The following is a 12,569-nucleotide window of genomic DNA, read 5'->3' as shown; positions in this document are numbered from 1 at the left end:
TGGCTGCAAATACATTAGCATGTAGTGCAGCTCAGTGGAAGTGGGTTTGTAGAATGAAATGGTTGATGTTGAGATGACATGTATCTGCAGTATGGGCATTTTGGAGGCAGAGAGTCTAACTTCAGAGTAGTGCTAACCTGGTACTTGGAGTTAAATACCCAGTAGTGGTTAGAGCACATTAGATGCACTCCTGAAATCCGTGTTCTGGTTTAGTTTCCTTGAAAGGGAATTCAGTTCCTATGCTCAGAGATCACTGTGGTATGAGCCAGAGCAAAGATTTGCTACAGAGATTCCTCCTGCCCAAAAAATTGGGGGATTCATTTTAGCAGCATGCTGCTGGTCTGATCAGAAAGGTTCTTGTAGATATACACAGCTTTTCCCTCTCTCTTTGATAGATTTTTCATACAGGTATCAAGTTTCTGGGTTTTGTCCAACAAATACTATGTTTTGAGCTTGTAACTCTGAACACTTGCATGCAGATATGTTGTAATTAAATTTGTTTTTCTTATCTTGTAAGAAGCACGGTGCTCTGACTGTGATGTGAGTAGTGAGTGCTTAGATGTTTTATGACATCTGTGCCAAGTGATTGGTAATGCAGGGTACAACAGTGGAGCAGACAGTGCTGTCCTGGAACTGAAAGTTAGTCTCATTTACAAACTGGCTAGTGGCTAGAGATTCATCTGCCGCCTCCTTACTCTTTCTCTGATTCTGTGAGTGCCCTTGCATAAATCTGCACCTATTCTGCACAGCTCCACCACATCTAAGGCATAGCTGCTATTGACATACATAGCAAAACTGATGTGTCCTGCAACACTTCAAATGTACGGAATGGCTGGTTATCACGATGCAACAGCTAAGGCTTCTGGAGACTGTAGATACCTGAAAACCCAGCAGTAATAGCCCAGGGTGGTAGTTAGCAGATTAAAGCCAAAGTCAGCAGTGCTGGCAAGTCTGTTTAGGTACTTAACTTTTATTGATTGAATGAGGAATTAGGTGCTTTAGTACCTCAATGGTTTGTCCCTCAATTCCCTTTCTAAGAAATGGAGATAAGAGCACTTTCACACTTCAGAGGAGTGGCCTGACAGAAAATGTGTTAAGGCAGTGATGTGCTTGGATGTGACAGTGATGAGGTCAGATGAGTTCCTTGTGCAGGTAGAAGGAAATATGTGAGACTAGAGTGGATCTTGATTAACAACTTGCCTTAGAGGCACAATCCAAAGTCAATGACAAGACTCTTATTAACTTCAGGGAGCTTGGATCAAGCCCATTGATTTGTGCTTATTTCTGCTCCAGTTGCTGTAGTCCAAATTAATGCTGTGCTGTGATATTTTCAAATACCGACATAAACAAAATCCACTCAAGAAGGAGGTAATAAAAATAGGAAAATCATAATACTTGAATAGAAGTACTGAATTAATAAATTTTAACCATCAGAACACTGTCCCAGAAATTAGTCTGGTAAGAAAAGAGAACGGACTGATAAACATCTCAGTTAATTTCTGCCTTCAGAAGCTGGATAGGCTACTTAGTGACAGTAGATGATCTATATATTGATGTTGTGATTATTAATGCTTTCTGTGTAGCTTCTGTCATGCAATCCTCAGTTTACAAGTTACATCAATGATATGCTTGATGTATTTGAAGGTGTTAAAGGAAAATAAGAATGTTTAATTCCAACAATGCATGTTTTCATCACAAGATTTCAAACGTAAATCAGAGATACAAAAGGAGATTGTACCATTATGCTACACTAGAAACATTACCCTATGTTACGATAGAGATACGATGTGGTAACATTGCTGGTCTGTGATCACTCAGGATATTAAAGTTTAGGGATTTTGAACAACCCCAAACTTCCAAGTCACAGGCCAAATTGTTATGCTACCAAGGGGTTTTCTAGAGAAAGATAAAAAGTTCTGGCAGTTACCCAATAAAGAAGGACATCTTCTATGTAGATTATATGTATTTACATGTTCCCATTCCTAAAGGGTATTACTTTTTGCTTGTTGAAATACTGGAATGGTCTTTCTACTGCTCGAACCTATATATTCTCTCATGCAGAGACACACAAGAGGAGTATCTCATTATTCTCTCTGATTCATCATCAATACAGGCCAATTAATACCATAGTTAATGGGGAGATGTAGCTACTACAACTGCAAGCTGTATATCTTCTGTCACTCCTGAGCTAACACTCTTGGACAAAGCTAGAAAGCAACTTTCTATGCAGAAATTTTTGATACACTACCAAATCTATAATTCACAAAACCATAGAAACTGGAGATGGAAAGAACCCAGCACGTTATCAGATGTGTTCTCCTGCCAAAGCAAGATTGCTTGTTGTAGACAGCCAGGTTATAACTTTTCAAACAATGAATCTATCACCTGCTCTGAAAATTGTGCCAGAGCCTAACAAACTCCACCATTTTAGAGATCATTTTGGGTGTGTCTTTGCTCTCTCTCTCCACCTCTCTTTTTCTGTAACAACTAACTTTTTGTCTGCCACTCTGATAGCTCATTCATGAGCACCCTGGCAGCCCACTGTGGCTGTCTGGTAACAGTGTGTTTGCATTCTGGTGTTGCTGATTTCAAGTTTGCTTTTTCAGATAAGCTAAGCATAACTTCCCTTAGGTCTGTTTCAAGTAGTGGTAAATTAATTCTGCCTATTTGATCATGTTATTTGTTCATATACATAGTTGAAATATGCTGCTTTCCTTACTGAAAGACTGGCTATGCTTAGTTTTGACATTACGTTGAAACATCTGGAGATAGACATATGTGATAAGCTTATCTCAAGTTCCTAGGTGCTTACATATTTTTCTATCTGACTTCTCTTCACCACTGTGTTTTAATCTTTCCATTTCACATAGATTATGCTGCTGACTGATCCAGAAGTTGAGAGCAGCTTATTAATCAGTTCTGATGAAGGGGCCACCTATCAAAAATACCGTCTGAACTTCTACATTGACAGTCTGCTCTTCCACCCCAAGCAAGAAGATTGGATCTTAGCATACAGCCAAGATCAGAAGGTAAGAATCACTGGCAGCATTTTGCTTTGTTTGCTTAGGAAGAAACTAGGGTTTCCCCAGCTGTCTAAAGAACTGCTGCAGAACTCTCAGGACAGCCTTTGGGGTGGTACCAGGGCAAGTCTTTGCACATACCAAACTGTTATTTCCAAGCAAGAAGCATTGAGTAAGCCTCAATGTAAATGGCAAAGTAAGGGACATAGGCACCTACCGTGTTCTTGGGGCCTAGCCCTCTATGACTGACCTGGCAGTCTATATTTATTCATCACTCCTTTTGGCAGTATCATGTGACAGGCAATGGGCAGAGAAGACAGCTAGGATCCTTCACGATAGGAATAACAACCTCTAATGAGGCTTTTTGCCCATTATTTAACATTTCTCTTGCTCCAGCCTAGCACCAGCTCCAAAAACAGTATAAGATACTCCTTGTTCCTATCTGGTTGGTATATTTTCAAGTAGCCTTTGATTTTCTAAGAGGAAAGTAGCCGTGAATCAATGTCCTTTGAAGTCGAGTTCCTTCAGTACAGGTAATCCATCAGCCAAATAAATATGCTGTGAGATTTGCCTTGATTTTTTTCTGCCCAATTTGAGAGAACAGAATGGGACTTGATTGTAAGAGACCTCTTTGTTAGGACTTTTTGAAAATCAGACACATCAATACTCACAAGTCAGTCATCTTCCACTGAAGGACTTTATATAGCTCAATCTGTTTAGTTTATCAAAAAGCATATTGAAAGGAAACTAGTGTTGTGCATAAATATCACCATGGGGGAAGACAAAACATATGAGTAAGCGTTTTGATCTAGCAAAAAAATTCTAACAAGAACTCATGGCTAGTGGTCAATGGCAGAAAAACTCAAGTGTGAAGTAACTAGCCGTTGGAGCAAACTTCTCTGAGAAATGGTAGATTTCACATCCTGGTATTTTGATGGTTTTGAATAAAACTGGAAAAAGACCAAAGCAATTTTCTGAGCTCCCAAGAGGGGTGAAGAATGAAATATTTTGGCATATAATATATAAGCCTTTATACAAATTAATTTAGTGGTCTCTTTTTGTTTTACATATGATGAGTCTATGACAATCTGAATATAATAAATAATCAAGGTCTTGGCTGAGTTGTTCAGACTATACATGAATGTAAATATAAATATTTGAATTTTACATTGTTTTCCATCTCTGTATTTGAATTAATTTTACAAATATTAAACAACCACTTTTCCTTTAACCTAAATTTGGCTTGATGTTAATATTACTCTAAGCCTGAGAAAATAAAGGCATAAGGAAGCTAAATACATAGGTAGGGTCACAAATGATTTTATGAGAATTTTTTGAATAGTTCAGTCCACTGCTTTAAATTCGAAAAAAATATCCTTCCCTGACTGTAGCTTAATATCCTTCCCAACAATGAGAAATGCATCTTGGCTGTCTAATTTTTCCTGTTGTCAGTTGTATGCAATATTTTTCACTTACCCCTCTCACAGGATTTTGTAGAGTGTACTGTGGCTATAATCTGTTCAAGGGAAGGTGCAGATTAAATTAATTCTCGGTGTTCATTATTTAATTAGACATGGTCAAAATGTTTCCTTTCCCTTGTGGTTGTTGAATTCTCTGGGCTGATATGAAACTGAACAGAATCTGATCTCTGCTGTCTTTTAGGACCTGTTGGTATGAAAGTTACTATGTGTTAGTAAAAAGAAATTTATTACATGAGGTTCAATGAAATTTTCAGTGGTGAATTTGTCAAATAAAAGTAGGATATAGTTGAAACAAATTTCAGCTGTTGTAGTATTCAGCCTGCTCAGGAAATAATTCTGAATTAAAGTCCATACAGCTAATGCTCATCTAACTTATGGTAGATATTCACCAGTAAGTATATTGTCACTATTCCATAGGAAATTCCCACTCTTCTCCAACAGAATCCTAAAAATACATCTGGATATAAGAACAAAGGGCCTTTTTGTGCGTTAATTTGAATTTATGGGGTTGGTGTCTGTTGTGTGTATGGGGTGTTTTGGGTGAGAGGCTGCAGGCTGTACAGTAAAATTTCTTTGAGTTATGACATTGATTAGCAAATTGGATAACTGTTGATAATTCAATACTGTAGTTGCAAGAGAAAAATCAAGTAGCATAAGGTCTGTAGATCTGTACCAATTAACTCTAAAATGGAATTTTTAAAGTACTGTGTATGGGTATGAGTCATAGGCCTGGTTTATATTTAAAAGTCTAATGGATACATTTTCTGACTTTAGCAAGCTTTGGCCAAGAACTGTAGAAGGTAAGAAACAGGCAAAAAGTGTTAATCAATTTGGACTAAATTAAATGTAACTCGGGCTAAGGGTCAAGTTCAGCCTGTGGCTAACTGTAAATGACTCCCATTGGTTTCATGCTTGTATATCCAAAGGCAGAATTTTGTCAGAGTAATTAAGAGGTTCTGCAGGTATTTAGATAATTGCAATGGGAGCTGTGGGATAGTTTGGAACAAATGACACTTCCATTTGCTATTCTGCAATCTCGTGCTAAGGCCATATTGAAGGAAAGAGAACCCATTACTCCTTGGATTCCAGGCACTGTGTGCACACCGAGTCATCTAAGGAAGGAAGGGAAATGTGTGTGCATGGTAAGGAATTTACATTATGGTACTCCTGACTTTGATGCCACTAAAGATGCTTTTGATGGGGGTTGTAAGGAGTAAGTTGGATTTTGACCACTTAGGATTCTCCCAGGCATTTAATTTTTCTGTTGACAGGGGAAATAAACTAGATAACAAGTTTACACCCTTCAGGAGGCCACATCCTTGTTGCCATCCATTTGCATCTTGTCGTTAGAGTAAGTAGGACTAGGAGAATAAGGTGGTGAATAGAGCAAGAGCTGGAGAGACAGGGATCACATTGGATCTGGACTGTTTTGGTTCTTGTAAGTTCTCTTTCCAGTTCAGGACTGATGAGGTTGACAGAACAGTGCATGCCTCTTGTTGTTCCGTTGTAATGAACGGGAACTGGGTCACGTAGCATCATCCCTCAATCTCTTCACAATCCACTGAGTCTATATCAATGATAAGTACTACAGATCTTTTTTTGTTTGGTTGAATAGGGATTTACTCAATAGTAGAGCAATCTCTGTTAACTGAAGTCATTTTATGTCCCAGTTTCTTGGGTGTTGTGCATGGGTAAATGTAGTTAATTACTGGGGTTCAGCTGACAAGCAATAACTCATTAAGCTTCAGTGACTCAGTTGCTTTTGTTCACATATCTCCCCCCTGTGTCTCTGCCTTGGGCAGCAGACTTGAATTAACACTGCTGACAGACCAGTCCCTTATTCAATCATGACTTTTTCCTGCTCATCTTGAAGGAAAAAAAAAAAAAAAGAGCAGCAAACCATCTGCTGCCTGCACTAATTGCTTCATGATTGCATTCATTGTCCTGGCCGCAAGTACAGTTGTTACATGGCTGATTCTTACCATGTAATTGCAGAACTACAGCATACTTCCCCATTTTCTGTGTAAGAGGAGTTACAAATCAGGAGGAAAGTTCAGACACAGTAAAACATTGCTTGTGAGGCAAAAGCTTGTTGGAGGTCTTGGACGTGTGAGCTCTTGTGGTTTAATCAGCTTGCTTGTAGGATGAGGGACTGTATTTTATGGGAGTATCGCTTATGTATTACTATGTAATCTTCAAAAGTGGTGTGCTGTGTAATCAGAGGGTGAGATGTAAGAGCCTCTACTCCATGTGGAGACATCTGCTATTCAGATGGGTCAGGCACACAGAGGAATGGTTAGTAATCAGCCACGAATAACAGAGCTATTTGTAGAGATGAAATACAGGTGAAATTGGGAAACACAAGTCAGACTGGCAAAATGCAGGGTTGTAATTGCCCAGCTCAGGAATAAATGTGCAAAAGCACTCAATCACTGAAAGGCAGCAACAGGCACTGGAAAAAAACAGGTTTTAAATGCACTTATTGTTGTTGCTTCTCCTCTTTCATTTTAAATGAACTCTTGAAAAGCAAGACACCCAGACTAAAGATCTGTCAACATAGCACTAGTAGGTTTACATTTCCTTTTTTCTTTTTTTTCTTTTTTTTTTTTTTAATATTTTGGACTTTCCCAAATATCTGATTTCATCTGTTTACCTTTATTTACTGTGCGTGTCATGCTGGAGATCAGTGAGTTGGGGACTGATACTTGGCTGTATAGTTGAAGTGCTGAAGTTTAGCAAATCAGGATTCTGTTGCTTGTGGGACAATGTTTTCTGTTATTAAACCACGTTACCATCTTCAGTTTCCTACAGTGAAGAAGGTCCACTCCTTATGCATTCAAGTGGAAGAAAAAGGTGTTCTTATATTGGGGATGACAGAGGAACCACTTAGAGATAAATATGCATATGGCCACAGGGTATCTGTGAGCGAGAACAGGCCAACTCTTCAGCCCCATCTATCCATGTGTTTGGTCTAATGCTTGTGTCTAACCATAGTTTATCTGCCATAGATGTAGCCTGTATTCACTCTTCAAGATGTGATGGACTATTCTGGATGCACTTCGTAATTCTAAAACCTTCCATTTCACTGCATTAGGAACTAACTTTGAGGGTGACCCTGCTTGGAAAAGGGTCAGATGACAGACTGCCAGAGGTTCCTTTCAACCTAAATTATTCTGTTTCTGTTTACACCCCATAGATTTCAGTGGTAACAGTCACTGCCTACATAGACCAGGGAAGGGGGAATAAAATCCACTTATTTTATCAGAAACATCATTTTGGAATGGGTTTTCTTTCCAACCACACTGCTGACAACATTTAGAGCACTATTCAGTTGAGCTAATGTTAGCTGAGAGAGGCTAATCCCATCTAAATTTAATGGAGAGTAAAAAAGCTTCTCTGGAGTGGTAAGCACTAGCCACTTTGAATCATCCTCTGGAAAAGCCTATCTCTTTTGACAGACTACAGATACAGCCAGGGACCTACTTTGCATAAAGCTAACATTAGCCTATGTGACTAACTCCCCCTTTCCCTATGGCATTACTCCTGCAACAGTCTGTTTGTGTTAATATTTGGGGCACCACTAATCAACCAAACCAGTTTTCCAGCAGATTGGACTCTCTTTGACACATATTGCTGAAAATGAAAAACAGTAAGGAATTTGTATGTTGAAAGTTGTTTGTGCCAGCCTTTGCAACATGCCTTTGCAATGTTGCACTTCTTGCACAATCTTAGATATCCTTTCTGGGTTACCAGCACTTGTGTCAGGGATGGAAAAGGCCTTGTGAACGCTAGCCCCTATTTTTAAGACTTTCCATGTGGTTAAGTTTCTATGCGTGATCAGTCATGCACAGAAACATCCACATTCGTCTGTACACGCCATTTGTGTGAAGACCTTAAGCACAGACACCCGTCAGGCATCCTGATAAAACATCCTTCGCACAACTCTGAAAATATGCCTTGTTATCTCTAGGCAAACTGATAAACATTTGGTTGCAACCAGCATACTGAAAATGAACAAGGAAGGGACATCAAAAATATTAATCTGACTGTTATTTTATTAGGAGTTTTTTCTCTTCTCATACAGTCAGTTCCTCGGCATTGTCTCACTAAGAAGATTAATCGTGTCAGATTGTATCTTTTTTAATTGGCCATAAGCAATTGTACAAGCTATATCATAAAATACGCTTTCCTAACGTACCCATCAGTCTTTTATACACCTCACTAATATGCTGGGATATCAATATAAAATAAAGGCTGGAATTAAAAGTGTGGGGAATCTCTAACTTTCTTTCCTCCCATAACAAAAAAGAAGAAGAAAAGAATCATCTAGCAGAGCCCAGTGGCAGCTTGGCATGTCAGAGAGGAAGATACATTTCTGGGCCGGGAGTGTGATCAGTGAAACAGAGGGAAATACTCTCAAGCAGTAATCACTGTGCTCTTTACCACTGACTCATCTTTAGGTAAATCAATACGTCCTTGGTTATCTGTCTGTATAAACATCAGCCCTCTGTACCCCCAGAGAATTTTTTTTGCTGCTTTGGGATCCTTGGATGCACTTATAGCTATGGTTAGATCTGTTGTTTCTCTGAAAGATGTTCTGTGTTCTACATAACTCCAGATTTCCTACTTCCATGAAAAAATTACTTTTATCCTTTACGTCAGAGCTGGACAGTTCATTGGATCTGTGGTGCTGAGCAACTCCCTTCACTTTTCTATAGCTGACTCACCTCTCCCTTCTGTCTGTCATTTGTTTTGACTGGGCTCTCCAATGTGTCTCCAGTTTCTTATTATACAAAATGCCTGTCAACACTAAATTCACTTGGATCCATATGTTTTAATATAATGCAGATGATAACCCATAATAATTTATTATTTAAATTTAAGGCTATGCATGTGTGCATGAAAAATCTGACACTTTGCCCTAAATTCTGTTCTAATAAACCTTTTCTGTTCTCATTTTAATAAGATACACTTTTTAAACAAAACCACATTTATTTAAATACAGTTATCTAAACAGTTATGAACCTACCTAGTAAATTGACAACACAACAGAAAGCAAGCTCAGGATAGCCTGTTACCTGTTACAGAGATAGTATTTTTTAACAGTTAGCAGAATTAACCTTGAGGACAACATACTAAGTGGAGTGGTAAATTCATCATCCCTTGGACTTCAGACTGGGTGTCTTTCCAAATGATAGCATCTAGTTCAGCCATCAGTTGCTGGCCTGAGTAATTCTCCCTTATTACCACTGCTTGAGTTAGTGGTAAAGATTCTTTAGCATCTGTTGGGAGGAGAACTGACTGATGATACTAGTGTTTTTTTCTGGCTTTAAAATATACATACTAGGCAGATTCCTTTAAATATCTTCTAGTAAAAAATGTTTTTCCTGCCACTTCTATGGCATGAGTTGAATGCACTGGAGACATGCTAATACAGTTGTTTGCAAACTGCCAGCAAACCAGAATACCATGCATTGTGGCTCATATCTGAGAATGTGTACGCAGTTATTGAAGGGTAGGTAGGGAGAAAGCTGAGGGTCATCTCCAGGGTGCTTTGATCTGATGAACATGCACAAAAGAAATTGATGGTTACAACCATACTGAACAAGTCTGCATGAGAGCAGTGTGTGGTTCTTCAGCAAAAGCAGCCAGAGAGACCTCACTTGTATTTGACTGGGCTGTGGAGCAGTGTAAGAAAGCTATATCACTCTGATGCATTTCTTTCAGCATTCAATAAACACCAATTATGGGTATTCTTATTGATGGTGTGTGTGCAGCATGATTAGTGCATTGCAGCAGCTTAAAACACTCAAAGACTATGCAGTCTCCTATGAACTTCATTGCTTCAAGGGTATTTAAACATCTAAACACTGGAACCTACAATCAGGTAAGAGACCAGGGAAGTAAATGAGTATCAGCCCTGTATTCTGTTTCTGTATCCTGGATCATGAGTCTTATGGTCTATCCTAGGAAGAAAATACCATTCACGGTTTCAGATTCTTTGTTTATAAAAACCATACTGTTCTATTAAATTCAGTATTGGAAGAGAAAAGCTTGGTCCATGGCTCTTCTAAATGAAGAATAGTGGGATTCAGAGTATAGCAGCATACCTTTGACTGCTGTGAAGAAATGCCCTGTGTGGTTTTTTTTTTTTTCTTTTCCTTTTTTTTTTTTAATTTGACGTACTTTGGTACCCAAGTCAACCGCACTGAATGCATGTTGGGAACATGTGTGCACCCAAGTCCCTGTTCATTCTTTCTCACTGTCTGAGATGTCTGTAGTGCTACTGTGGAAACTTCTTTCCTACTGGGATGTTTTTTCATCCAGCAGGTAGATCCAAGGGCATAAGGGTCTGAAAAATGAGGAAGGACTGTGAAATATACCTGTATAAACATGTTCAATCTTAAGCGCTTACCTGATGCACTAATCCCACCCTTTCCTGCAGACTGCAGAGAAAACAAAAAATGCAAGAGAGACTTCAATTGAAGTAGTACATTACCAAACTAAAGCAATCCATGTGAAGTCTCTCCTATTGCCCTTTGCTTTCCTGGTGGTTTTAGATTAGTTCTAATTATGGTCTTTCACAGTTGAATAACGTTTGAATAATGCCCCTATGAACAAAGAGAAAGATGATTAAAACTGTAGAGGACTAGAATTTCTTCAAATATGCCTGTGGTAGTAGTAAAGTACAATTTATCAGCAATAAACCTATTTAGTAAAAATTAATAGGGATAAGAGGGACTTTCCTGCATTTATTTCAAATTACATTGTTGCATCTTCAGAAAGAGTTTTGTCATCCAGTTTAACTCTGTTATATTTACAGCTGAAGCTAAGCTGTGCTTTTGGAATGTTGTATTCTTTGGTGAAATTGAGATAAATTTAAAATATATATATATATACATGAAGATGTGGAAAAAGTCATCCCTCAAAATCTTTATATGGTTCATCAGTATAAAATCTGTGCTTTCAGTGCACTGGTGTTTGGGGATTTTTGTTTGTGAATAAATTCTATTTGAAGGGGTGAGGGTGAAACACCACGAACAGGGTTAATCATCTCATAGAAACACCAGGAGGTGTAAGAGGCAAGAAATCAGGATGATGGACTAGTAGGAACCTTCTCAGGGAATCAGAGGTGAATTTGAATTAAACACAGTGCTTTGTTCTGAGATAGTTTTCCAGTTGCACGTGGGTTTTAGGTCAATACTGTAGTGTAGATTATTCAACCTGGTCAGATCTGTGTCCAGGAAGAATGCATGTAGCTTTTCATATTGGTGATTACCCAAGAATGAATAACATTTGACTGATGTCTAGAGAATATTACTATCTCAAAACTCATTTTAGCTACTTGTTTTGGAGTTTTAAAAATGCATATAGATTAATTAAAAAAAAAAAAAATAAACCCACAAAGCCAAATGAGACTGCTGGTAAATTAAAGAGAGATGAATCCTCAGTTAGTGTCATTTGTTTTAAGTCCACGGAAGTGAGTGAAGGTCTGATATTTCATAGCACTTAACTCCCACACAATCCTTTTAGGAGAGGTGTTTAAAGGATGAGTCTGTATATTACACAGTACAGTTTCTCCATATTTTTTCAGTGGAGATATGCAACCTTTGTAGAATGGCAAGATGATTGTGTTCTTTACAGTACGAATTCCTTTTATTAAAGATATTGCTCACTAAGAAGTGTCCATTGGAAGAACTATTGAAGGAGTTGATTACCTTCTGAATCCTTTTTTGATAGTCCCGTTATATAAGCCATGTGTAAGATATATGTTTTATATATACACCATACAAGGTAATACCATCTTCATTGATATTAATGCTGATGTTCAGATGTGATAGTATTTCGGGTCAGAGACTTTTAAAGCATAAGACATTGATGAACAATGAGAAGAACAGAATCAGTGTTTATCTAAAGTTTTGAGTCCGGTGAATTATTGAAAGCTCTTTTTGAAGCCAGTGTAATGTGGAGATCTTATGGCAGAACCATTGGGGTTTTTATCCAAGGTTTCCAAAAGTAGCCACCTTGTTCTAGAGGAGAGTACAAAACTCCTGGATTGCTGTGCTGC

General features: G+C 38.3%; 1 protein-coding gene across 1 annotated transcript in view; it reads left to right on the top strand.

Moving 5' to 3' along the window:
* Positions 1-2,870: 2,870 nt before the first annotated feature.
* Positions 2,871-12,569, top strand: part of LOC104510371 (VPS10 domain-containing receptor SorCS1-like) — a gene marked incomplete at its 5' end in the record, with an annotated part of 115,098 nt that continues 105,399 nt past the window's right edge. Inside the window, 1 exon segment of the mRNA XM_010152599.1 lies at positions 2,871-3,029. Coding sequence (XP_010150901.1) covers positions 2,871-3,029 — 159 coding nt within the window.

This window comes from Eurypyga helias, unplaced genomic scaffold (genome assembly GCF_000690775.1).
Source record: "Eurypyga helias isolate BGI_N326 unplaced genomic scaffold, ASM69077v1 scaffold4705, whole genome shotgun sequence".
Taxonomy (NCBI): Eukaryota; Metazoa; Chordata; class Aves; order Eurypygiformes; family Eurypygidae; genus Eurypyga; species Eurypyga helias.
The sequence above is the reverse complement of the archived record's forward strand: the minus strand, read 5'-3'. Positions and strand labels throughout refer to the sequence as shown.